Source organism: Miscanthus floridulus, chromosome 14 (genome assembly GCF_019320115.1).
Source record: "Miscanthus floridulus cultivar M001 chromosome 14, ASM1932011v1, whole genome shotgun sequence".
NCBI classification, from domain to species: Eukaryota; Viridiplantae; Streptophyta; class Magnoliopsida; order Poales; family Poaceae; genus Miscanthus; species Miscanthus floridulus.
In genome coordinates this window covers 94,960,905-94,987,599 of record NC_089593.1, presented here as the reverse complement: position 1 = coordinate 94,987,599, position 26,695 = coordinate 94,960,905, and the positions used below count along the sequence as shown (strand labels likewise).

The 26,695-nt window shown below is 45.8% G+C and overlaps 1 protein-coding gene, 1 non-coding gene and 3 pseudogenes across 4 annotated transcripts; 2 read left to right on the top strand and 3 right to left on the bottom strand.

Annotated features, from left to right (window-relative positions):
* Positions 1 to 4,247: 4,247 nt before the first annotated feature.
* On the bottom strand, positions 4,248 to 5,428 carry LOC136504047 (transcription factor PCF8-like; annotated as a pseudogene).
* Positions 5,429 to 8,581: 3,153 nt separating this feature from the next.
* Positions 8,582 to 11,753, top strand: LOC136505780 (large ribosomal subunit protein uL14mz-like). 3 transcript variants are annotated; one of them, XM_066500930.1, is made up of 5 exons: positions 8,597 to 8,681; positions 8,806 to 8,933; positions 9,155 to 9,220; positions 9,636 to 9,739; positions 11,187 to 11,753. In XM_066500930.1, the coding sequence occupies exons 3-5, from the start codon at positions 9,187 to 9,189 to the stop codon at positions 11,559 to 11,561; spliced, it is 513 nt and encodes a 170-aa protein (XP_066357027.1). In that variant the 5' UTR covers positions 8,597 to 8,681; positions 8,806 to 8,933; positions 9,155 to 9,186; the 3' UTR covers positions 11,562 to 11,753. The 3 variants fall into 3 exon arrangements, with proteins under 3 accessions (XP_066357025.1, XP_066357027.1, XP_066357026.1); XM_066500929.1 differs by having other exon boundaries at positions 8,609 to 8,681; positions 8,762 to 8,933; XM_066500928.1 differs by lacking the exon at positions 8,806 to 8,933 and having other exon boundaries at positions 8,582 to 8,681.
* Positions 11,754 to 11,800: 47 nt separating this feature from the next.
* LOC136504505 (uncharacterized) lies at positions 11,801 to 13,422 on the top strand (annotated as a pseudogene).
* A 2,035-nt stretch (positions 13,423 to 15,457) lies between these two features.
* LOC136504046 (uncharacterized) lies at positions 15,458 to 26,470 on the bottom strand (annotated as a pseudogene).
* On the bottom strand, positions 24,278 to 24,416 carry LOC136506305 (small nucleolar RNA Z247). The gene has a single exon (XR_010771520.1). It is a non-coding gene; the product is annotated as a small nucleolar RNA Z247 (small nucleolar RNA).
* Positions 26,471 to 26,695: the final 225 nt, after the last annotated feature.

The window sequence follows — 26,695 nt, the reverse complement described above, 5'->3', positions numbered from 1 at the left end:
TCACATTTCCCAGCTCAAGTCATTTGTTCCTAATTTCTCTCCAGTGTTTTCAGAATTGCCAGTCACCACTGACATTGAGGTGGCTGCGGCGGTGCCTGAAGTCATCATTGAGCGTTGCCTAGTCAAGAAGGGTGCCACTGCTGTTCCTCAAGCCCTGGTGAAATGGAGCGGTCTCCCGACGACGTCGGCCACCTGGGAAGACTACAATGTCTTGCGCCATCGCTTTTCCAGAGGCACCTGCTTGGGGACAAGCAGGCACTTCGGCGGGGGGAGCTGTCAAACCCACAACAATGACTGTCTAAAGAGCTATCGGAAGGAAGCGTATTCGCTGGAAGACGCTATCTACTTAGAGTTACGTATTCAATCGTTTGTGTAATGCAAGTCTATGACGTGTGGGCCCGGGAGGGCAGAACCAGTCCGTTTTAAGAGACACCATGAAAACTCTGTAAGCATCGAACTTAAGAATACAGACATCGGCAGCAGGAATCTTTCCTCTGTCTTCCCGATCTACTGTTCCTCTTGCGTTCCTCACGCCGGCGGTGATCACCGACAGCAACGGGGTGTGACAGGACCGCGCCGCCGCCCGACGCCAGTCGGTGAAAACACTAGCGCCGCGCTTCCAATCCTGCGTGACTCGCGAGTACGCGTGCAGTCGAGCGAAGGAGACAGGGCGCCCGAGGAAAAAATCTGTTGGGGGCGTTGTTTGGATCTCTTTTCTTTTCTTTTTGTTTTGGCTTTTAATCCACATAGGCTTAACGGTGTGACAAAAAGTCGGAGCTTCATTTCAAAATTGAGAGGGTAAAATCACAACTATGTGTTTGGATCCTTCGGCCAATACACTCGGCTAAACTTTAGCTGAATTCAATTAGCTAAACTCACCTAAAATTTAGGTTATGTTTGGCATGGCTCCTGCTCCTCCTCAAATCCCTGTAGTGACACTGTGCAGCACTGTAACATGAAGCTGTTTCGGATTTCGAGGTAAAAATGAACGGAGAAGAGAAAGAGGCGGTGGAGCCACGATTTGGAGCTCCCTCGGTTCCTCGCTACAGTACCTACGAGCTATGCCAAACATGCTCTTAGTTGGGCTTTGAGCTGGACCGTTTGGATCCATAGCAGCTAAATTTAGCCGGCTAAAGTTTAGTTGGTGGATCAAAAAGACCCTAAGTGGAGCAACGAAAATAAAAAAAAGTATAATAAGCGAGCAACGGGACCAACCGTTTAAATAGATGTCTAATAGGGTGTTTGGCTTCCCCCTCCTAAAGTTTAGGCACTGCCACATCGGATGTTTGAACACTAATTTGGAGTATTAAACATAGACTAATTACAAAATTAATTGCACAATTTGAGACTAATTTGCGAGACGAATATATTAAACCTAGTTAGTCCATAATTTAACAATGTGGTGCTACTGTAAACATGTGCTAATGATGAATTAATTAGTCTTAATAGATTCGTCTCGTGAATTAGTCACGACTTCTATAATTAGTTTTATGATTAGTGTCTGAACACCCGATATAACACCCAATATGACACCTCCTAAATCCAAACACCTCTTAAGTAAAAGTGCAGACATCCGAACAAAACTAGCTCTTTGACAAAATGATGGGAAAACAAGAAAAAGGATCTGTCCTTCCGTCTCTTGGATAAATAGAGAGGAGGGTAGAGTCAAGTGTCCAGAGGTTTCACAATTATTGGCCAATATTTCTCTTGTACCTTTTATCATTTATTATGGCTCGATATATTTTGGTGTCTTAGTCGTAGAATAACTACACCAATCCATTCCAATTTTAGTGATCAGACTCTACTGCGACAACGATACATTAAGAACTATTCCAATATTTACATTTACATGAGTGTCTTCGTGCACCATCGCATAAAGCAGAATGTCTTGTTTGATTAGGCTTGCAACCTGTGCTGGCGTCTGTGTGTTACTGTCGAAAACTCTTCCAGCCGGCGTAGATAACCACTTGTGTACGCTTACCTGGACTGGGCAGGAAGACAGATGTTAAAATGTCGCTGGATGCTTGGATGAGATCGATGTTAAGTTGTTAACCCTGCCTTCAGTTACACATCTTCTAGTCTTCTGAACCACCCACCTAGTACCGGGCAGAGAGGCAGGTCTGCAGACACGAGTTCGTCAGCCAGACTTCAGATTTCAGAGGTTAGGTGCACACAAGTTCTGAAGAAGTTCATCAGATATTCAGAGTTGAGGATCACTTAGGTCTTGCTAAGGCAGAAAAGAATGCTGGAGTTCTAGTTTGGATTCTGAATTGCTGTCAACATTTTATATAGTTCTATCTAGTTTGAATTAGAGATGCTAACTTGCTAAGAATCCTCATATGCAAATACCATGGCTTCCGTTTGCTGCACGCGTGAGTTTCAGTACCGAGTCACTGACAGTCAGGAGATTCGTGTGACAATCAATCAGCCAACCAAGTCAACCTTCAGGTTTTGTCCGAGTGAGATTACCAGAGTACAAAAACCCATGAAGAAAAGAAAAAAAAATGGTTTCTCATCGCAGCAGATGTCACAGACAAGCGCGGAAGCTACTGACAAATGTTAAGTGACGAATGAAAGATGCGGTTGATGCATTCGTTTCTGCAGGTCTTCAGTCCCAGCCACAGTTGCAGTCGTCTACTCTGCATGATGGAATGAAAACAACAAATTCGTCAGCAAATGAGGGTCAGCCAGGAAGTCAGTGGAAGGAATGAGAGATAGCAAGTGAAGTCTGCACAGATAATTAATGTCAGACAAGATTTAGATAAAACTTCATCAGGTATGAGTGATGCATATGCCAATATAGCATTGTAGCTAGATGGTTGCAGTAATTGACATTGCATAGTGCAGAAATGGTAGTGTGATCAATCAAGTAGTATAACTTGTAACTGTTATTGGGCAAAGAACTGCAGGGTGGGTAGGTGCATTTTGGATCTCTTGCCTTGTGCTTGCTTAGTTGAGCCCAGGTTAATGGCTAATAACCAACAAAAATCCACCTTGCTTCTAGGCTGTAGGCATAGTTCCTCTCTTATTAGGAGTAGCCGGTCATCACTTAGCTCCTATTTAGGCTTTTGTTTCTGTTACCGTCCTTTAGGTTCTTTATTTTAGATTATTCTTTCTTAGTCTTGTTTCGAATCCCAAACTCTTTTCTCTCCTTATGAATACGTCATGACATGTTCACAAAAAAGTCACCAAAATAGCAAAACTGTGTAGAAAATTGCCTACAAGCATGGTTACTAATGCAGGACACCAAGACTGGAGAATATGTATCAGAATTCACTGAATTTATTTCTGTACATATACCCTAGAAGAAACTTCTTTACACCAAGATAGGCTATTATTTTTTAGTTCCAGCCTCCAACTCTAATTTTAAGCATGGAAATGCAGATGATTAAACCATTCATTCATACTACTTTTTTTTTATAGAGGTAAACCCAGTTTTTATGGAAAGCTTAGAATTCATTCATACTACTTGTATCTCAAGTTCCCAACTAGGTACATTATTCATGAAAACCTCAATCTACTGACACTACTGAACAGCTTATGCGTTCTAAAAAAGGCCATTTCTGTTCCTCAAATGTATTCAGCTACCCCATGACTTTTTTGCAATACAGTTCCAAATTAATGAATATAAGCTTAGGAAGAACAGTAAGAAATAGAACTTATGAACTGAAAATCAGGATCTTATAACACTTATATTGCTAAAAAACAATGTGTGCCGTTAAACAGCTGATTCTAGGAGAATCGTTGAATGCTGAATGAATAGATACACCTTAGTGCAGTGCTAGAAGCGAGAACTGAGAAGATCATCCAACTCATATTGATCTCAAATTCTCAATGATGAATCGTCATGTTTTTACAAATTATTTAGATCTAAGCAAGCAAGTGAATTCTTTTTATTTCCACCCATAATTAACTTTTCAAGTCGTGTTTGTGAAGTCACTGTTGGATTTTATCTGACAATGAATAGTATTGCTGCAAGATTGTAAATTCAATACATCCCGTCCAGAAACCATATCCTAAAACCTCAAACTCACTTTATTGATCACAAATTCAATTTGCTACTAGTTGTTTTCGATTTTGTTGCAGTTCCTTCCATTTTTGTCATATTCGGGAGCTGTTTACTTTTGCTAGTTCTCTAAAAAGAAAAGCTAATGCTGCTCAGAACGAAATTGTGCAGAATTGGGGGGATCAAAACTCTCACCTCCAAGAAATAGTCATCTGAAACGCCAAGCTCTGGGTGCCACTTTTCAGGTCTTCCTTTCCTGCTTGAAGTCCCAGAGCTGCAGCCTCGGCTCCGCATTGGCAGTCACCGGAGAAGCAGCAGCACCGCCTCCCAGAAAGAACGGCAGTCCGGTGGCATCAGCCGGAGAAGCGGCGAACCTCTGCAGCAGGCACGCTTGCTGAGACGTCGGCCACAGCGGCGCGGCGACGGCGGCATTGGACTGAAGTGTGCCCCGGTCTTAGGCGACTGCGGGGTGAGGCTGCTCCTGGGGGAAGGAGAAGTGGGGCGGCATCGTCTCGAAGGACAAGGCCGGGGCTGCGCGGCGTAGTAGGCGAGCGTCGGCTGCTGCTGCTGCTGCACGGTCTTGCTGTCGTTGGCGGAGCAGTGCAGGATCAGCTCGGCGAACGCGCCACCGCCGCCGCCGGCGTTGCCGTTGTAGGCGTGACTGGCTTGCTGAGGGGCGGCGTTGTCAGCCGGGGCGTTGGCGAGCGAGAGCACGGAGCTCTTGCTGGTGTCGGAGGTGCTGACCTCGGCGTCGTCGCTAGCGCCCGGCGGAGATGCCGCGGCGGTGGGGAGGGCGAAGGAGCAGTCGAGCGACGGGAGGCCGTCGATGGCGGCGGCGGCGGCGCGGATGAGCCACTCGATGGCCTTGCTGGGCTGGTCGACGCCGAGGCGGTCCTGGATGTCGTAGAACTGGATGGCCGTGGGCACGGAGAGGCGGACGCGGCGGTCCAGCAGTCCCCCGCGCCGTCACCACCTTGCTGTGGCGGTCCTTGCCGCCAGCCGCGGCGCGCGCCACCCGGCTCGCCCACCACGCGGCCGCCGACCCTATAAGGATTTTTAAAAATAGTTGGTCAAATATTGCAATGTTTGAATTACGACAAACCAAATATAACCGCTAAAAAATAGAGGGAGTAGTTGTTAGAGAGGTGACGTGGCGGACGTAGTTCTTGGAGAGCTAGGGTGCGTCGATGTCACTAGCGGTGGTTTAATACTTAAGCTGTGCTCATTGTTCAGCTGAGAGAGAAAGTCTCTTTTTCGTTGTTTTGGTGGGACATGCATGTTTACACTACACCGCATATACGTCCAAGTTGTGATTGGGAGTGTCTGAACGGAAGGAGTACAGTGGCAGGGGCAGTGCATCATCCGTTCCCGGTGACAGTACTTCTCTCCTGCAGCTTCCTCACTGCCGACACCGGTGCACATGATGTCCCGCCCTAGATTATGCCATAGTGCAAACTAAGTACGGGATGAAAACATGAAAAACAATTCACAGAATTTATTTTGGCCGCTCACTACGTGAAAAAATGGTTTGTAGCAACGGGACAAATTTTTTATAGGGGTGGTTGATGATGTAGCCGTCCCTACAGTAGCGTGCTCGGGACCCACAAGACCAACCGCCCCTATAAATGGCACAGTAGGGGCGGCTGGTGATACGAGCCGCCCCTACAAATGGGTCAATTTGTAGAGACGGCTCACTCACCGGCCGCCCTTAGTGTTGCTATTTGTAGGGACGGCTCAATCACACCTACAAATGCATAAACTTCATTAAAAAAAATTCGTGTGTGTGGGTTTGCTTACGCCTAGATGGAAACATACCTCCCTCGGATGCTCCGCGTCACAGCGCCAACAGCACAAATGGGCCCACCTCCCTCACATGCTTCCAGATGAGGATGTCGACATTCTGGAGTCATAGCAGGCGCCGCCCAGGATTTTTTTAATTCGGCGCTGGTGGTCCAGCTGCCGCGCGAGCGCGCGCTCCGTTTCTAGAATCCTACGGCGCCGTCCACAATTTCGCCAATCCGGCACTTGCCCCACTATGCAGCTACCGCACGAGCGTGCGCTCAGCTTCCAAATCCCGCGTCCAAAATTATGATGCCGTCCGAGCGTGCCGGGGCCTTTAAGAAGAGACCCATAGTTTCTTCCCCAACCACGCCGACGCCACTACACCAGGCGAAGCTTTGCCGGGTTTGAACCTCACCGCCGCAGCTGCCGGGAGGAGCTCGGTCGCAATGGTGGCTCGCCGCCGCCGCCGTCGTCAACCGCGCTGCCAGGAGGAGCTCGGTCGCAGCGATAGATCGAGCCATTGCCGTTCATCTTCTCCAACTCCGGTGTTGTCGCCGTCCTCTCCGAGCTGTAGCCGTACCCGAGGAGCCAGGATCCGTCGCCGTCCTCGTCAGGTCGGTCGGTCGGGTGCTGTAGCCGTGCGTCAGCTTCACCTTCACCGACCATGACTGCTTCCTCTTCACCGCGCAGCAGCATCCTGTGGACGAGCTAACCCCGTCTTCTTCTACCAGCCTGAGCCTTCCTCGTCATCGGCATAGCTTCGAGCAAGAGCAGAGTTTGGACTAGCTCCGCCCGCAGGGTTCGAGCAGGTGTGCACCGCCGACGAACAGTACTCGATATCATTTACATTTATTCTGTATATGCTGGGCTATAATAGAACTAATCAAGGCTGCACTTTTTGCTTGTAGAAGTGATGAAGAACTTGAAGATGGCTATAGACGAGGCCAATGATCTTATTAGATGCGTATGTATATGGGTGTGATTGTATTAGTTCATCAATCGTGTCTGGGATTGTTGGTTGTTTTTTCAGTTTGTACAATGGTGTGATTATTGTATGCCACGTGGACCTCTCTTTGAATTATAAATTTAAATTTTTTTTGGCAGAAAAATGAACTGTAGAACTGCCCCTACAAACAGGTATTATAGGGGCGGTTGGTACTACAGCCGCCCCTATAAATCGATTTTGTAGAGGCGGCCCTATAAATCGATTTGTATGGACAGTTTAGGAACCGCCCCTACAAATATATGATTTGTAGAGACGCTTGGGTAGGGGCGGCTGGGCAAACCGCCTCTACAAAGCCTCTAGAACCGCCCCTACAAAAGGTTTATGTAGTAGTGGCTCTAATTTCATGAAACTTAATTAGCACATTCATGGTGCATACAAAATATATATTTACATGCAAAAGTTGGGATGCAAACTCACTTTTGAAAAAAAAACTTGAATATGACAATTTTCAGTTGTATGTGCACTAGTAGAAGAAAATTTCTAGGATTTCGTCTCCTATTTCGCATGCATCTAAAATTTGTCATTTTCGTATGCATTTTTCTAGTTTGAGTTTGCATCCCAATTTTTTTCATGTGAGTATATATTTGAGTGTACTATGGATGTGCTACTTTTAAAATTGCTTGGGTGACCGTAAGACGCTTTTTAAATTGGCTTTCATGTTTTTACTTAATATGTATAGTTTCCACTATTAAGCCATGGTGTTGTGGTGGAAGATGATGCCATTGTAGTAGCCACTGGATCACTGGCTACTACCATCCATCCATCCATCAATTTGGTCAGCACGGCGAGAGCCCAACATGGATCATATAGGAAGAGTGCGACATTTGGAGAGAGTGTGCCCATGCGGGTGTGTGTGTGAGAGAGAGGGAGACATGAAGAGAGCAAAGTAAAGCTAGATCGACATTGCACATGTTATTACAAATAAAATGGCTTTGGTTCATGTAAATGTAACATGTCTTAATTACATCGAATAACAGGTCCAGTTCTTCAATGTTTGTTCCTCCTTCCCTCGTGTGTAATTGAGTCCCATTGTGAACCGATAACACCTTATACAAAATTTGGTACAGCTCCAACCCTAACATAATCAGATACCATTTTGTTGTCTTCTCTTGCAATCTTGTTCCCTTTGCGTTTCTGTTGCCATTTCAACAACCAAACAACTTCTAATATTTGTCTCATGCTTGAATGCGAATAAATAGTAAATGCTTCGCTGGCACGCTGGTAATTCATGTTGATGGTGTTTGTTATTCTAAAATAATCAAATAAAATGAGTTTTAATATGATCATATTTTCTTATTTCAAAAATATATACTATTATATGTGCTAAAATGAAGTATTTAATGAATAAAATTCTCACAGAGTTGAAGAAATTTTTGAAAGCTGATACATTTTTAATATCTTTTAATAAAAAATTTTATTGAAAAGTAATATATATATATATATATATATATGCCTCAAATATTTTAAATTTAATACACACCATTTTTTAGTTGACCTGTAACATTTTTTTTGCAAAGTTAGTGCATGACATTCTTTTATTGAGCCAGTCATTTGTAAAAATATTGAAAGATTATGCTGAAGATTTTAAGTTCTACAAAATTAACTTATGCAATTGCTATAAAAAATTGTTCAAAGAAACAAATATAATCGCAGGGATTGCAAGGAAAAGGAGAAAGAAAGAATGGAAAATAAAGAAAACGGGCTCATTCTTTCAAACGATCTGGGCTCCACCTAATCGTAGGCCCGTTACTCTATATGGGCTGGGCTGGTCGATGTCCTGGACAAATCTCCACTAGACTCTAGTCCTCTTCACCTCCTACCCCTCTCACGGCGGCTTTTCTGGCGGCGGCGGCTGGGCGAGCAGCGCCGGCGACGAGCAGCCACCTGGTACGCCCTTCCCTTCCCTTTCCCTGCCTCCACCTTCCGCTGTGCGAAACCGAGCACCCAAAACCCTACCGTGCCGCCAGCGCCGCGGCGTGCCGCCGCTTCCCCTCCTCTCCTCCTCCGCCAGCGCCACTCCGTGCTGCCGATTCCGCTCCTCTCATCCTGGAGCTCGCGGCTGAGTTCAACTTCAGCTGGCGTTCGGCTTCCTTGACAGCGACTGGCGAGGACAATTGGAGCTCCCGCCAACAATCTCAGGTTTTGGGGGCCAGGGGGTTTCCCCTTTCTTTGAGGGGTCGGGATGGGGATCCGCTGGAGCAAGCTTTTCCCCCCAATCGACAGTTTTTTCTCGTTGGGGTTGATAATGGGGAACTGGTGTAGATGCCTTAAGCTGTTTGTATCCGGATCTGTCGCAGTTACATGCATATGTTTTTTGCCCAAGTTCGCCTCTGATTGATGCACGCCATTTTCGCTTGCAGGGAAGCTTAGGCAAAGAGCAGGGTAGCAGGAAATGGCAGCATTCCTGAGGTCAAAATGTCCATCAGGTATCAGTTTGAAGGCCTCTACTCTGAGCTTTTGATTTTATAACGAGGACATGTCACGTAGCATCTTCCTTCAGATAATAGAATTAATTCAGTTTATATTAGCTTAGATTTAAGTAACAGGCTTCTTTTTTTAGAATAAAAACGTCCCTCTTTCAAATTTTGCCAATGTTTTATGTTTGCCTAGTGTCCAACTAGGTTACATAGGCATGGTCGGTTGGTTAATTACTATCAAGCCCTATTGTTTAAATGCTTACGAAATTAGAATCATGTTTCTATGTAGGCGCAGCCAATGCATAGCCATAAGCCCATAAGAAACTGTCTGCACCTTATTAAACCTTATGCTTTCAAATTTCAATAGCTAGCTGTGAGGATGCTGTTCTAATTCAAAGTGTTGAATGCTTCTTGATTGATATAGTTGGGTGTACTTTGATGGGAAGGCTTGGAAATAGTTTGTTTGGAGCCGCCAACTCTTCTGTTGAGGCAGTAGCAAGACCTTCTCATTGTGATGCTATCAGTCAGGTAAGCTGTTCTTTCTGTGCAGAAACATTATTATGTTGACATTTTACATCTATGCTTACTGTTTTGAATAAGCTGCTGGTAAGAAAAATAAATGTTTTCAAAGCCTTATGATAGCTACACTGATATTCTCGATGTGATTATTGAACAATTGCCTGTCTTCCATTTTTCCCATGATATACATCATCCAGCATGTCATTGACCTTGCTTATACAACTGAGATAGTTGAAAATCTTTTAGTGATACCTGAGCCTTTTTGGAGTAGCCTTAATGTTTTGTTATCAGTCATGGCAATGAGACTAAGACTAGATCCTCTGAGGCTCTGACACACTGAATTCCTATCACAAACTGTATTCCGTTACAAGGCACTCTTGACTGTCTTCATGAGCATGTTTCGTTGGTCATTTGATGAAAACTAGCAAACATTCAGGAGTTCCTAAAAAAAAGTGGTCTGAAGCTAAGGAGATAGCTTTTGGAATATAACTTTCTCTTGCTTGTATATCTCAGCATGGATGTTAATGAAATATATACTGACCTCAGACATATTTTCATAGTTTTGCATAACTGTTGGTCAGAAAATCATTTTACTCTGTCTTTCAATCCATATATGGTAACTTACACTGACATTCTAAGTTTGATTAATGAAGATTGTCTATCTTTTCATTTTCTCCAATACCCATGACAAGCCATCATCCAGTAAGTTATTTGGCTATCATTTAGTTGCTTCATATAGCAGAATGCTTCAATAGCTTTGGTAGTATCTGAGCCTTTTTCAGGTCCCTGAGTTTGCAATTTTCAACACTTGTAGCAGGCTATAAATAGATCCTTAATCAGAGTGAATTCCTATGCCGAACTGTATTGCTTTACAAGATACTCTTCTTGAGCTTGTTTAGTTTGATTTGATGAAAAACAACTTAGACTAAAAGGGCAGACCCTGTGTCGAAAGCTCCCACATGAGTGGGGTCTGGGGAAGGGAAAAACCGAGGCAAGCCTTCACCCCGCAAAATCTGCGGAGAGGCTGCTTCTAACCTACGACCTGGTGATTCAGTGAGATAGCTCTCACCACTGCACCAGGCCTGCCCTTCGAAAAACAACTTAGACTAAAGGGCGTACCCAGTGCAGAGAGCTCCCACTCTGTGCAGGGTCTGGGGAAGGGTGTCAGTGGCAAGCCTTACCCTTGCCTGTGCAATGCGAGGAGACCGCGGCTCGAACCCGGGACCTTCCAGTCACAGGCGGTAAGACTCTACCGCTTGCACCAGGCCCGCCCTTCAAAAAAAAAACTTAGACTAAGTATTAAAAATGTTTTTTATGAAAACCCTACTACATAGACACGGTGTGAAGGTAGCTAGATAATTGGTGGAATATTGATTTTGTCTTGAGATGATCGCAAATTTCAGTGTGGATTCCAAGGGGGAAAAGGTGATAACATATGTTCTTATCCTATTTCCAGCAAATCAGAACATTCATCCAGATGAGGACCAACCTCAAGGTCGTGGATAACTCTGGGGCCAAGCGGGTTATGTGCATACAGTCCTTGAGGGGGAAGAAAGGAGCAAGGCTTGGGGACACCATCATTGGATCTGTCAAGGAGGCCCAGCCTCGTGGTAAGGTCAAGAAAGGAGACGTCGTCTATGGAGTGGTCGTCCGCGCTGCCATGAAGAAAGGACGCAGCGACGGCAGCGAGGTCCAGTTTGACGACAACGCGATAGTCCTCGTGAACAACAAGGGCGAGCTGATCGGCACCCGTGTCTTCGGTCCCGTGCCCCATGAGCTGAGAAAGAAGAAGCACCTCAAGATTCTGGCGCTGGCTGAGCACATCGTTTGAGGTGTTGTCCTGGTTCTTAGGTATCTGCCTGTTAGTTCTGCAGAGGGAAATGTTTCTGGGAATGGTTTCGTTCTCTGTTTGAATAATGCATTCTGAAATGATAGCGTGAACCGTTTGAACTGGGTTGAGTCCTGGCAAAAGTCATATTCTGGACTTGCATTTGACGTTCATAAATCATAACAGTATTGCCCATTTGGATGGCCAACACGTACCATGATGGATTCTGGAGTTCCATTTCTGCTACGAGCTTCTTTCACATGCATGTGCAAATATTCTCAAGATAGCTATAAACTATTAGTCATGTATCTAGAAATGTCAAAACGTCTTATAATTTAGAATAGAGGAAGTATCAATTAGCCACCAGTGGATGTAAAGTTGTAAACATGCTTTAGTGACCTTACAAATGAAACAGGCTTTGCACTGCACATGAGCAGTGGTGTATTGGCCTTGCTGTTGATCCTGATCTGAGGGCATGCAGAGTTGTAATGTTGTATCAGGCAGTGCTATATCTGGCCTGGTCAGAGTTAGAACAAGCATCCTATAATGAAGCAGAGCCAGTGAGAGAGATGCTCTCACTGCACTGGTAACGCCGATGCATCCGGCGCCTTGTTTTTCTCCTCGTCTCAAGCTACCCCTGACCCAAAAAAACACACACAAGAAAGAATTGCATTCCCGAAGGAAAGGAGGTGGTGTCTGTCGCTGCTAGGACGATGGAGGCAGCCGACGCGTCGCCGCTGGAGGTCTCGCCACGGGCGGCGGGGAGCTGGCGTCGGACGTCGAGGCCGTGGGGCCGGAGCAGCAGCATCGGGCATAGCGGCAGCAGCAGCGGGGGCAGCGGCAGCATCGAGTACACGAGCCTCCGCGACGTGCTGGAGGAAGAGGAGCATCAGTGCGGCGGCGAGTGCGGGGCCGGCGGCGGCGGGTGCGGCGAGCAGCACCACAACCACCAGCAGCAGCCGTGGCGCTGGGGCAGCAGCTGGGGCGAGTACTCGTGCCACGACATCCACGACTTCGACGCGTCCAACATCGGCATCCGGAACCAGCTGCTGAAGCACGCGGCGTCGGCGTACCTGCAGTCGGCCGTGGTGGTGGCGGCGGGGCGCGACCAGGGCTGCTGCCTCGCCCGCCTCTGGCGCCGGGCGCAGCTCCGCGGCGGCTGCGCCGGCGGGCGGCGTGGGCGGGGCGGCCGCGGCCGCGTGCTCATGCGCGCATGCTCGTGGCAGGGCTGCGTCGCCGACCCCGCCGCGTTCGTGGCGACCTGTGCACGCCGCCTCGCCGCGTTCGTCGCCGACCGCGTCAGCGCCATCTGGGCGTGGTAGCTTTGGCAGTGCCAGCATCTGTGGAATTCCTTGACGAGTTTGAGACTCCAAAATCACTAGTATATGTACGTATGGTCGATCAAGGCATCCAGCGATCGTTTTGCATTTCTCTCTCGAATCGTCTGCACGCCCTAAAACCTTGTCAGGTGTAAAATGGCAGCAATGCCCTTTCGCCATGAGATATTTTGTGTGCTGTTGGAGACAACCATGACAATGACGGATCATCTCTAAATGACATCATCATAATGTTCGTCACCAATGGGGTAGCAATAGCAGTATAGCATTTTTTTTAGTTGAATTGTCTCTGAATTATTCGTATTAGGACAGGAACGAAAAGACGTTGTGATAACAGAAGTACACTGTCAACGAACGAGGAGACACAGGTTTTGGTTAATCTTACAGTCCGCAGTGAAGTTCCAGCTTGATTTATGTTGGATGATTACCTTTGATCCTCTGCCGTATACAGCGGCGAAGCTAGAGCAAATTAGATAGTGATGCATTTGCCTTATAGATACATAAACTTGAGCTGTAATCATAGTGAAAAAATTGATTTACTCAGTGGTGTTTAATTTTTTCGTGGGTGCATGTGCACCCACTGCCTTGTATGCAGCTTCGCCACTGGCCGTACACATGTATACATGTTATTACATAGCCCTTGTTTAGTTCCATCCCAATTTTCAAAAAGTTGCTACAGTACCTGTCACATCGAATATTTGCGGCCCGTGCATGGAGCATTAAATGTAGACGAAAAGAAAAACTAATTGCACAGTTTGGTGGAAAATTACGAGACGAACGTTTTGAGCCTAATTAGTCCATGTTTGAACACTATTTGCCAAATAAAAACGAACGTGCTATCGTAGCCCCAAAATCCAAATTCCTACAACTAAACACAGCCATAATCCATTGGTACATAGCAAAAACGGCAAATGCCAAACAGGTTAGTTTACGTAAATGTGACGTACCATGAGAAACTATGTGGGTTTTCAATAAAAAGAATAGAGTAAAGTTTGATCGGTCCTCAAACTTTGTGAAGGTATGTCATCTCGATTCGTTCTCATGCTTAGAAACTATATCATTTTGGTCTTTAAACTCAGTTCAGGTCTCATAGCTTGTCCCGACGGATCTAAACCCGTACCCACATATCATGCTGACACATGAGGCACACACATTGTCATCTCCTTATCCTCTCTCTTTTCTCTTGACCACACTTTTCATCCTATCACAATTGAGCTATGCTCACTTTCAGAATCTATGTACGCACCTTTCATTCTTTTATATGGGTTATTTGTCCGAAATGCAATGTTGATGCACATGACATTCTCAAAGCAAACATGCACATAATCCATGGCGTTCTAAATATTTGTCCAAAAGAAGTTACATACTTGATCATCCTCTTTGGTTAATTATGCATCATAATGGAAAGAAAGATCTTCAACTTATTTATTCTCCAAATATAATATGATTTCCAAATCTTGGGATCCTAGGTACTCTATTTTGTGCGCTCACAATCGATGAAGTCATTCCCATTTGATTTTCAAGAATTACACGTTCTTTGTTCCATTTGATCATTTTTTGTGAAATTCCTTTGTTCTAAACGAGGCCATGAAGCTACTCCAAGAGTACGTCCAAGTAGGTGGAATTAGAGATGGTAATGAGGAACCAATCCTCGGTTCTCCATAGGCAATTCCTTATATTAGCAATAAGGATGGGAGCATTGCCCCCACGGGGACTTAAGAAGGATTTTTTTTTCTTTCTGTGTTGAGGGATCAATCCTCGTACCTGTTCTCTGCAGGAACCTTGAGTAGCTAATTTAAGTTCTACATCCAACCGTCCATCTTCAATGTGTCTTCATCCTTCTATTCATTTCCCAAAGTGGTGACTCGATGTCGAGGAATCTGAACCTCACATACCCCGACACTGAGTACCACTTGCTTGATGCCACATCATACTCCACCGTTCCCAACCACGACCCCATGCGGCGTCGACGTTCCATTCCCATTCTCAACGACACCACCCTAGCTTGGGTGCCGTCCACGTGGCACCTGAAGCGGATCCAAAGCCACTAACCTCGTCCTTTGCGCCACCCATCCTGTGCAGTCTATGGCGATTCAACCATGGATTTGTTTTCCATGACGTTAAGCTTAGAGGATGAAGAGGGAAGATGAGAGCTAAAAAAAACCCATCTCTTGGTACTCTCTAGTGGCCTAGTACGTCCTAGTCTTCTCTCTCGCTCGTCTTGTCTCTTCGATTCTATAGATGTGCATGTGAAGAGAAATGAACGAGTTGCCCTCCCCGGGTCTCGGTTGCATGTTAAATAGGCCGGTAACAGCCCTCGGCGTGGCAATCTTGTACAACACACTTGGTTACAACAAACTCCCAACAAACTCAGATATCTATCCTAGACTTATGCTACAAGATAGACTTGGATTACAAGCTAAATAACAAACTACCTAGCGCCGATGTACATAGACACATTTCTAACACCCCCACTCAATCTCAGCCGGCCACTATGTTGAGATTGTTCCTAAACTAAATTAACTTTGGCGCTGCTATAGGCTTTGTAAACCTGCAAGCTGATCATTCGAAGGAATAAACCTGATCTACAATAGCTTCTGTGCCACCCTTTCTCTAACAAAATGAAAATCAATTTCAATGTGTTTCATCCTGGCATGAAAGACTGGGTTGGCAGATAAATATGTGGCACCTATGTTATGACACCAAGACGAGCTGCAGGTGGATGCGGTATTCTCAATTCTGTCAGCAACTTCTGAACCCACATCATCTCCGCAGTGGCAGTGGCAAGTGCTTTGTATTCCGCTTAGTGCTAGGCCGTGATACTGTGGCTTGCTTTTGTGCACTCCATAATATGATATTGGAGCCAAGAAAGATAGCAAAACCACCCGTTGAACGACAATCATCAACACATCCTACCCAGTCAGCAACTAAGAATGCACTTACCAAAGTCGAGTCTAACTTACTGATGTTGAGGCCAAGTTTCTACGTCCCATGTATATACCGAAGTATACGCTTGACAACACTCGTGTACACTAGTCGGAGCATGAAGGAACTGACATACCTTGTTAACAGCAAAGGAAATGTCAGGCCTTGTCAAGGTGAGGTATTGCATAGCACCCACTATACTTCTGTAGTTTGTAGAATCCTTCGGCCCAAGCTTCTGTCCATCAGCCGCACTGAACTTTTCAACACTAGACAGAGGTGTATTCACGGGCTTGGAAAGATGCATACCAGCACACTTAATTACTTCCTTGGCATACCTTGTTTGGGACAACACAAGTCCATTGGCACACTTTTTGACCTCAATTCCAAGAAAATAATGCAGATCACCAAGATCCTTTAACGCAAAATCCTTTTCAAGGTCCTTGAGCAAAGCTCTAGTTGCCTCCATTGACGAGCTTGCTACAATAATGTTATCAACATACACAAAAACAAACATTCTGTGCTTCCCCCGATTATAATAGAAGAGTGAGGTATCAGCTTTAGATGGCACAAAGCCTAGAGCTTCAAGCTTATGACATAACCGAGCATACCACGCACGAGGCGCTTGTTTGAGACCATAGAGCGCCTTATCAAGCTTGCACACAAAATTGGACCGAGATCTGTCAGCATATCCAGGCGGTTGACGCATGTATACCTCTTCTTCTAAAAATCCATGAAGGAAAGCATTTTGCATGTCCAGTTGCCTCAGAGACCAGCCAGTGGAGACAACAATAGAAAGTATAAGCTGAATTGTTGTTGCCTTCACCACAGGATTGAAGGTATCCTCATAATTAATGACATACCTTTGTTTAAATCCCTTGGCGACAAGACGAGCTTTATATCTATCAACAGTACCGTCTGCCTTCTTCTTGACTTTATAAACCCATTTGCAATCAACGATATTCTTGCCTTTCGGATATGGGACAAGATGCCAAGTCTTGTTCTTCATCAAGGCCGTATACTCACTATCCATAGCCGCCACCCACCGTTTATCCTTGAATAGCCTCGTCCACAGTTTGAGGCTCCTCTACAATAGTAGAACCAAGCATTCCCCAACGCACCTTGCCATTAGTATAATTTTTTGGATTATGAATACCGTGCTGAAGTCGTGTAGTAGGGCAAAGTGGTGCTGCTGATGCTGATGATGTCGTAGGAAGCTCTCCGGATCCAGGCGCCACAGAGGATCTGGGCGACAGAATCTCCATAGGGCCAGTCGTGGGACCAGCGCCCCCTCGATCGGATCCAGCTACTGCTAAGACGTGGGCGACGTAGTTGGCGAAGAAGCCGGGGACGCTACAGAAGATCCACTGGCAGGAGTTGTCGAACGTGAAGCCGTCACGGAGGAGCTGGGCTCCGATCCCGGAGGGGATCCGATCGGATCACCTGACACAGTAGCAGGCGGATCCAACTCGTGCTTCGTGCTGGCGCTATCTCCTCTAGGGATGTACATAAAATGACAATCACCTCCATTGTTTTCACCTGTTTTAACTGCAATAGTACCAGCATCTTGAACACCATTAGTAGACATGGAAACATCACATTGGTCAAGTAATTTTGCGTCCCCAAAACTAGCAGTAGGATTCAATAAAATGTCAGGAAGGAGGGAAAGCTCTACACAAAGGCGAGCACCGGTGTTAGGATGGAGTTGGGCAAATGAAAAGACACACTCATCAAAGACCACATCACGTGAAATGTAAACTCGACCTTCAAAGGGATCAAGGCACTTAAACCCCTTATGCATATTACTATAGCCGAGAAAAACGCAACGTTTAGAATGGAATTGAAGCTTTCTATCATTATATGGTCGCAAGTTTGGCCAGCAAGCACAACCAATTGTGTGAAGGAAAGAATAATCAGGCTGCATTTTAAGAAGACGAGCATGGGGAGTCTTGTTAGAGATGACCCTAGATGGAAGGCGGTTGATCAAAAACATAGCCATTAGAAAAAGCTTCATCCCAGAACTTTAGAGGCATTGAGGCATGTGCAAGAAGGGAGAGGCCGACTTCAACAATATGTCTATGTCTTCGCTTGGCTGACTCGTTTTGTTGATGAGCATGGGGACAAGAAACATGATGTGCAATGCCTATTCGCTGGAAGAACGAATTTAGGGATTGATACTCACCTCCCCAATCCATTTGCATGGTTAAGATTTTTTTTATTGAATTGCCGTTCAACAAGGCTTTGGAAATCACAGAATTTTTGTAAACTTCTGATTTGTGGCGCAAAAAATAAATCCATGTAAATTTGCTATAATCATCGATGAAACTCACATAATAATTATTGCATCCAACAGAAGTAGGAGCAGGGCCCCAAACATCAGAGAAAACAAGATCCAAAGGACTAGTAGATACACTAGTGGATCTAGGGTAGGGCAACTGATGACTTTTGCCCTTTTGACACGCATCACAAATGTTTTTTTATTGGAATCTCTAACAAAGGGAAGCCTATGGCGATTAAGGACCTGCTGGACTACTTGACTAGACGCATGACCTAATTTATGATGTCATAGGGAAATGGGCGGCTTGAAGGTTCCAAGAGCTTGCTTATTCTTGACCGGCTTGGGAAGGTAAAGGCCCCCTTCACATCTACCTTGAAGGAGGGTCCTCCTCGTCCCATGTTCCTTGATAGAAAAATGATCGGGGTGAAATTCTAAAAAGGCATTGTTGTCACGAGCAAGGCGATTAACAAAAAGCAAACTTTTTGTGGCTTGTGGAACATGAAGGATGTTGTTAAGATGAATGTTACTAGTGCGGGTACGCAAAATACTAGAACCAACATGATTGATTTCCAAACCTGTTCCACTCGTCGTGTGGACCTGATAGTGGCCTCCATACTTGTCACGGATGGTGAGCTTCTCTGGCTCACCGGTCACGTGATCTGTAGCACCCGAATCGACATACCAATTGGTGTCCACCCCATAGGATGCGGTGGCCAACGAGACGCTCTTCTAAGGGGGACCCATGAAGGAAGCATCAAAACACTTGAAGCACTTGATCACGGTGTGGCCCACCTTGCCACATAGCTGGCACATGACGCTTGATGGTGCGCCGCCATGGCCACGGCCACCGCCACGGCCTCCCTTCATGCCACGCCCAAAACCACCACGGTGAAAGGTCCTAATGGCTAGAGGGGGGTGAATAGCCTATTAAAAATTTCTACAACAACACTTAACAAACCGGTTAGACAAATATAAGGTGAAGCGAATGTTGCGCTAGCCTATTAAAAATGCAAGCCACCTACCACAATTCTAGTGACTATGATCTCTAAGCACACAAAGACTATGTCACTACACTAAATTAGAGTGCCCTCAAAGACTAACTAAAGAGCCACACTAACTACTAGACTCGACATAAGCTTGCTCTCAAAACTAATTACACCAAAGAGCGAAGTGTTGACGGTAGTTAACAACCATTATAAACCATCAATATAACATGTATAAGGCCATAAATATAATCATCAATGAAGGTTTAGGGGTTTAAACTAACAAATTTCATGAGTTTTGGTGAATCTGTATTTTCTGCAGGGTTTATACAGAAAATCATCAAGGTGGACCTATATGTCAGATTTAATTACGCTTATCTACAGCGAAATGGACATCAGAAGGTTCTACAAGACTCGAGAGGACTCTACACGAAAGCGGAGGGCAAAAGGTTGTCAAGTGGGGTCGCCCGGCCCCTAGAGACCATTGTCAGCCTCTGCGTTGCAATGTCGGTTCTCCACCGCCTCCTAGGTTGCATCTATGCCATTCTTTAAGTCGGTTTGATCTAAGGGCTCACATTAGACGCTCTAGCCTATATATATCAACCCCTACCCCTTGAAGGTAGATAAGTCATTTGAGAAGACAGAAACCCTAATCATCCTTAGAGTTGCACCATATTCTAGGGCATAGCTAGTTAGGCTGGATCTAGAGGGAGGCAAGCAGACTTCGCTTGGATTCCTGATGTTGTTGAGAGCGTGGTTTGGTATAATCTTTGTACCCCATCTCTTTTGTATCTCCATTACTTTTATATGCTAGTTATAATTGTTATGACAATATTAATATTCATCTTATTCATGTTCTTTGTTATAATGTTCATCGTCTATTTTGGTTATATGCTTAGTATAGCTAGTTTATCATTATATCCATGCATAAGTTCGTATAGCACTCGCTCCGCTGCGCACGGGTGAGTGGTCGACATTGTGTAAGCGTGGTGCTTATACATTATTTACCTGTGGATACACCTTATATTCTGGGTCATATGGTAGATCACGGATGTGACACTTCCGTTGAGTCTTTTATAGTCCACTCCCCGAATATAGGCGCACGTAGGGTCCGGTTATGAAGGAAGAGCATGCTATGTTCTTAATCTTCCTTAGTAATATCCTTTATGTGTAGATATGAGGATGATCTTAGCAATGACTACTAGGTATAATTGTACTAATCAATGTATGCTTTGACTAGTAATTAGGAATAATTTAGAAATTATTCCTCTAATATTCTATCTGACCATGCTAATGCCATAGAAAGGAGTACTCTGAGTGATTTATCATTATTTATACTTATCATATATATATATATATATATATATATATATATATATATTATCCTATGACTTATCCCTGTTATGAGTGGAACAATAAGTTATGATTTACTTCTCCTTCAATAGTATAAGTTATCAATACATGTCCTTGCTAGACCTTTCCTGTGGTAAAAATATAAATAATGATACCTGGAATACTCTCGGGTAAAGTGCTATCATGGTATATTATCTGTGCGCTTGCAGATCCTTTTTAATTATATATTTATATATTCTTTCTAGTCACATAAAATGATAAAGAACTACTTAGTATTATTCTAGTAGTAATGTTGTGTAGTACCAACAAGCATCTCTGGCATCATCACTAGGGATGACAACCTAGTAAAGTAATGTTAGGATATATATGTTTATAATTAGTGGCTACTTAAAGTAAGTGACACATTAATAAATACCAACAAGCATTTTTGGCACCATTGTCGGAGAAGGTAACTAGGCAAAGGAAGCATTGATAAACTTATACTTATTGATGTGATTGAAGAGAACCATTGATCTCTACTCAAACATGCTTACCCTTATTTTGTCTACTTGTGTATCTAAGCTCTGGGACTTGGAAAAGAATAAAGAGAAAAAAATGGGCTCAAGGTAAAGGTGATATCAATAGGGTCATTTTTGTTTTTGGTGATCATGACACTATAGAGAGTGATCACATTTAGGATAGATGGTCATACTATTAAGATGGGAGCTCTTATCGGACAACTCGATCATTTAGTGCCACTAGGTGTTGAAATACTTACATTGCATTTTAGGCCTAGTGCACAATTGGTGAGAAGTGAATAACCTTTGAAAAATAATTATGAAAATGCTAACACACTTGCACGTGATGGTGAAACACTTATGGTGTTGGCACATTTGCAAAGGTGGTGAGAAAGGTGAAGAAAAAGAGGCGAAACATGGCTTGGGGTGCTGCCATGGGGGCACCGCCATGCCCTATTCGGTGCACCGCCACCCCTATGGCGGTGATTGGCTGGGAGGCCAAGAGTAGCGGGTTGCCCTGGGGGGCACCGCCACCCTGGACTTTGGCCAAGAGCAGTAGTGGAGACGCGGGCACCGGTGCGTCCGGTGTTCACCGCCATGGAGAGGGCGATGCACCGCCTAGTCACCGCTGTTGTTGGGGTGGTGGTATTGCCTGTTTTATCTAAAGGGTAGGGGAAGGGCTGCTGGGCACTGCCGCCCTGATGGCGGTGCACCACCATAAAAGTCCAGAGAAGGGGGTATTCGGGCAGATGGCCAGGTGGTCACCACCACCCTAAGGGTGGTGACACCGCCACCCTGTCCGGTGCCCCCAACGACTAGTTTTTAGCCATTAGAAAGTGACCATTGGGAGGGCCACCGCCTTGTCCGGTGCCAGGCACCGCCGTGTCTGGTGCCCTCACAGAAAGCTGCTCAAAAAGGTAATGGTTTTATTTGCTTGTGGGCTTATAAATAGAGCTAGTGGTCGGCCTTGGCCACACTCTTGGCACATCTAACAGCTGCATACACCCTTGAGAGGTGAGCACACCACTCCACTCACTTTCACACTTGATTTCATCATCTTGAGTGAGATTAGAGAGTCTCTAGTGCATTGCTTAGTGTTCTAGCATCTTGTGGCACTAGTTGGCGCGTGTTGGGCTGGTGGAGTTCTTAATACTCTTCACGTTTGCCGACACCTAGATGGCCCGGTGATTGGTGGATCATCGAGCAGAGGAAGGTGATTGTCTCTGGCTCCGATCATTATGATTGTGAGGGGTTCTTGTGCCTTACCCGGTAGAGTGCCAAAGGCAACTCTAGTGGATTGCGCATGGCTTGTGGATCCTCATCTTGTGTTGGTTGTGTGGCACCCGGTTGCGGGTTAGGTGTGTGATGCCTATTATTGCATGAACCTCCGCCACAATAGGGACTAGCTTGCCGACAAGCATGTGAATCTTGGAGGAAAAATCATTGTGTCTTGATTATCTCCTCGGTATTCACTGATATTCATTGATAGATCACTTGCCATGGCGGTATATTACTTCTACCCTTCTCCCTCATTACTTCGTATTCACCTTGTGTAGTGCTTGTATCTTGTGTAGCACTTTAGTTGTAGTTATCTAGCTAGCTTTGTTCACCTACATGTAATATAGTGACATAGCTCTTGTGTGACATACTAGAGATCATAGAAATTAGAATCGGGTAGGTGGCTTGCAACCCCAAGTGTAGTGCTAGCGCAAAATTTGCTTCGCCATCTTATTGACTAATCACTTGTCTTAGTGTTGTTGTAGAAATTTTTAATAGGCTATTCACCCCCCCTCTAGCCATTAGGATCTTTCAGTGCCGCACAACCAATATAAGATGAGGATCACACAAGCCACGAGCAATCCACTAGAGTACCTTTTGGCTCTCCATCGGGGAAAGGTCAAGAACCCCTCACAATCACCACGATTAGAGCCAGAGACAAGCACCTTTCTCCGCTCGATGATCCTCGCTACACCAAGCCATCTAGGTGGCAGCAACCACCAAGAGTAACAAGCGAATCCCACAGCAAAACATGAATACCAAGTGCCTCTATATGCAACCACTCAAGCAATGCACTTAGATTCACTTCTAATCTCATAAAGATGATGAATCAATGATGGAGATGAGTGGGAGGACTTTGGCTAAGCTCACAAGGTTGCTATGTTAATGCAAATGGCCAAGAGGGTGAGCTTGATCCGGCCAAACACCTTTTATTGAGGGGCAAACGAAATAGAGCCGTTACCCCTTACTGCAACTGTCTACGCGTTGACCGGACACGCTGGTCGGGGCGACCGGACGCACCCGAGCCAGTGTCCGGTCCCTGGATGGCCGCCATGTGGCCTCTCGGTTCAACTGCGATCGCCCGATCTCAATGGTCAAGAGGCAACTGGACTCAGCGAACAATGACCGAACTCGGCCGCCCATCGTCTGCTAGTACACGCCTCCGCTCGGCCACCACCGCGATCGGACTCACAGCTGCGCCACCTGACTCACCACCCACTCAGAGTCTGGTCGACTACAGAGAGGGTCTAGAGAGGCAAAACCATGACCTGATGCGCTCAGCGTTTGGTCCTCTCTAGTCAGCTTCACCGTGTTGCGTCAGCGTACGTCAGCACCGATCGAACTCACCCTCTACATGTCCGATCGTTCTCTTCCTCTAGCGTCTGGTGAAAGACCAAAGGAACTCCTCCTCTGCGCAATACTAACCGAACTCAGGGCTGGGTCCGGTCCAGCGTCCGGTCCCTACGCAACTCCTTCTCTTCTCCAAACTTCACCACCCTTGCTCAAATGTGCTAACCACCAAGTGTATCACCTTGTGCACGTATGTTAACATATTTTCACAAACATTTTCAAAGGTGTTAGCACTCACTAGAATCTAGATGCATATGCAATGAGTTAGAACATCTAGTGGCACCATGATAACCGTATTTTGATATGAGTTTCACCCTTCTTAATAGTACGGCTATCAATCCTAAATGTGATCACACTCGTTAAGTGTCTCGATCACCAAATAAAAAAACTCCTATGGATATCATCTTTGCCTTGAGCTTTTTTGTTTTTCTCTTTCTTTTTTTCCAAGTCCAAGCACTTGATCATCACCATGATCACACCATCATCATGATCTTCACCATTGCTCCACCACTTGGAATAGTGCTACCTATCTCATGATCATTTTGATAAATTAGATTAGCACTTAGGGTTTCATCAATTCATCAAAACTAAACTAGAGCTTTCACATGGCCACCGCTGCCATGGCCTCGGGTGTTGTCGTGGCCTGCTCCTCCTCCACGGCCACCCTTGGCAGCCATGTTTGCAGATGAGTGGGAGCCCCCTCCATGGAGCTCTATCCTTTGCTCGAAGCTAGTGAGCTGATTGTACAGCTCCACCACCGTGATCGACTCAACCCTAGCGGTCACCGCAAAGACCACTGGATTGAAATCTAGATCCAACCCAGTGAGGATGTAAGAGACAAGCTATTCGTCCTCAAGCTTCCTTCCTGCAGATGCCATTTTGTCCGCTAGGGTCTTCATTTTGGTGAAGTAGTCCGCCACCAAAGATGTTCCCTTGGTGGCAGTGGCAAGCGCCATCCTTGTGGCGATGATGCGCGCCCTCGACTGGGACGCATGCATGGCTTCAATCGAGGCCCATGCCACGGCCGCCGTCTTCTTCGAAGAGCCCTGGGAAAGGATCTCCTTCCCTAGGTTGGACAGAATGAAATTGAGGACCTACTGATCCTTTGCCACCCAAGTGTCGTAGTCGGGGTTGGGCTTGGGCAGCGCATCCTTGTCGTCCCCCTTGGTGGGAGCAAGGGAACTCCAGCGGTGGAACCACCGTGGGCTTGATGAAGGTGAAGAGTTGCGCCCCTTTGATGGCGGAGAGGCCTTGTGCACTCCACGCTTGGTAGTTGGCGCAAGTTAGCTTCTCGCTGACGGGAGATAACCCGAAGGAGGGAACAACAAACACAGCGGAAGACGATGCCATGATCTAACTCCGCTAGGAAACGGGCTCTGAATACCATGTGAAGAGAAATGAACGAGTTGCCCTCCCCCAGGTCTCGATTGCATGTTAAATAGGCTGGGAACAGCCCCCGGCGTGGCAATCTTGTACAACACACTTGGTTACAACAAACTCAAATATCTATCGTAGACTTATGCTACAAGATAGACTTGGATTACAAGCTACCTAGCGCCGATGAGCATAGACACATTTCTAACTGTGCAACATGTGTTTCAATCAGAGTGGAGTCTTGACTTCAAGTTCTTACCAATTTTACGAGGATAGGACCATGTCGGGTACAAAATCCCTGCACGGTAATGGAGATGGAAAGAAAACGTCCTCTATGGGGACCACGACGAGATTTTTTCCCCCTACGATGAGGACGGGGATGGTGAGACCATCCTCGACTAAGAGCAAGGCTAGTGATTTAGCCAGCTGAAGGCTGTAACAGGTGCCATGTCATATAAAGCTGGTAAAGTATAGCAAGCTGATATTATGGATTAGTTTATAGGTTGGCTGTACCGGTACGTAAGCATTTAATATTCAGTACATGTGTGCACACGGGATGGCGAGGGGCAGCAAAGCACCAACTCTTTCACCTAGGACAGGCTGCATGTCACTATTTTATTCCGTGGTCCATGCTTTTTAGTCCAGCACACAGATAAACGCCTGCTCTCTTCTCTCTTGTTTTCTTCCTCCACCTAGGATTATTCTGACATGGCATTCAATTTTGCCGGCCGAGTCAGCCTTAGGCCCCGTTGGCTTGAAGAAATCTGGATGAATTTGAAAGAATCTGGAGAAATTTATGAGAGAAAAATACTGTTCCAAATAAAAAAAACAGATCAAACCGGATTTAAGGGCACACGAACAGAGCCTTACTGTACGTTCTCTAAGCATCTTTTGTTATCGTCTCTAAGCGAAATAGAGACAGAGTTGCTTTGAGATTGTGGTATGCCACATCTTTTTTTTTTACGTAAAAAGCTACTTCTCTCTATTTGTATTTACTTATCAGCAACTTTTTATTATAGCAAATTTGACCATCTGTTTTTTCTTTAAAAAAATCTTAGATACTTCAATGTATATAACACTAATGAAGTATGTTCAATAAAGCATCATATATGTGAAAACTTGATGTATCTAAAAAAATTTTTATAGAAAAAATTGTATGGTCACAATTGCTACAGTAAAATTTCGGTGAGAAGTAAACGAAAACGGAGGCAGTACTCCCTAGCGTAGATCTCTTCCTTCCCCTGCCGGTGAACTGTTGTGTCCCCACCTGTAACGCCGCAACGCGATCCGGATCCGGTTTGGACGGAGCCGCCCGCCCGCCACAGTGGTTTGAAACGTGGACGGACTCGACCACTCGATGTCGATGCTGGTGGGTCCCGGACACGTGGCAGCGTCCGTTGTGTGAGTGCGTGCGAGTCTGCGCGACATGCTTGGGCTTCCGGCTTCCTAGGAGTACCTACCAACCGCAAGCCTACATGAGCACGTGCGGGTCCGCCGCCGACGCCGGCGACGAGGCGCTGACGTTGGGCCCAGCCACCATCGCCGGACCGAAACGGGGTCCACCCGTCATCCCCCGCCGCGGGCGTTACTAGTCTAACGACCGCACCACGCGACGAGTGGGCACGCACGCGTGACGCGTTTCGAATCCGTTCGAAGAAAAACTCCCCCGGCCCGCACCCAGCCCCGAGCAACGGTCGCCTCCTCCTCCTCCGCCCTCGTCGCTTTCCTTTCTCGCCCAGCCGCTCGATTCAAAGGGACCGATCCG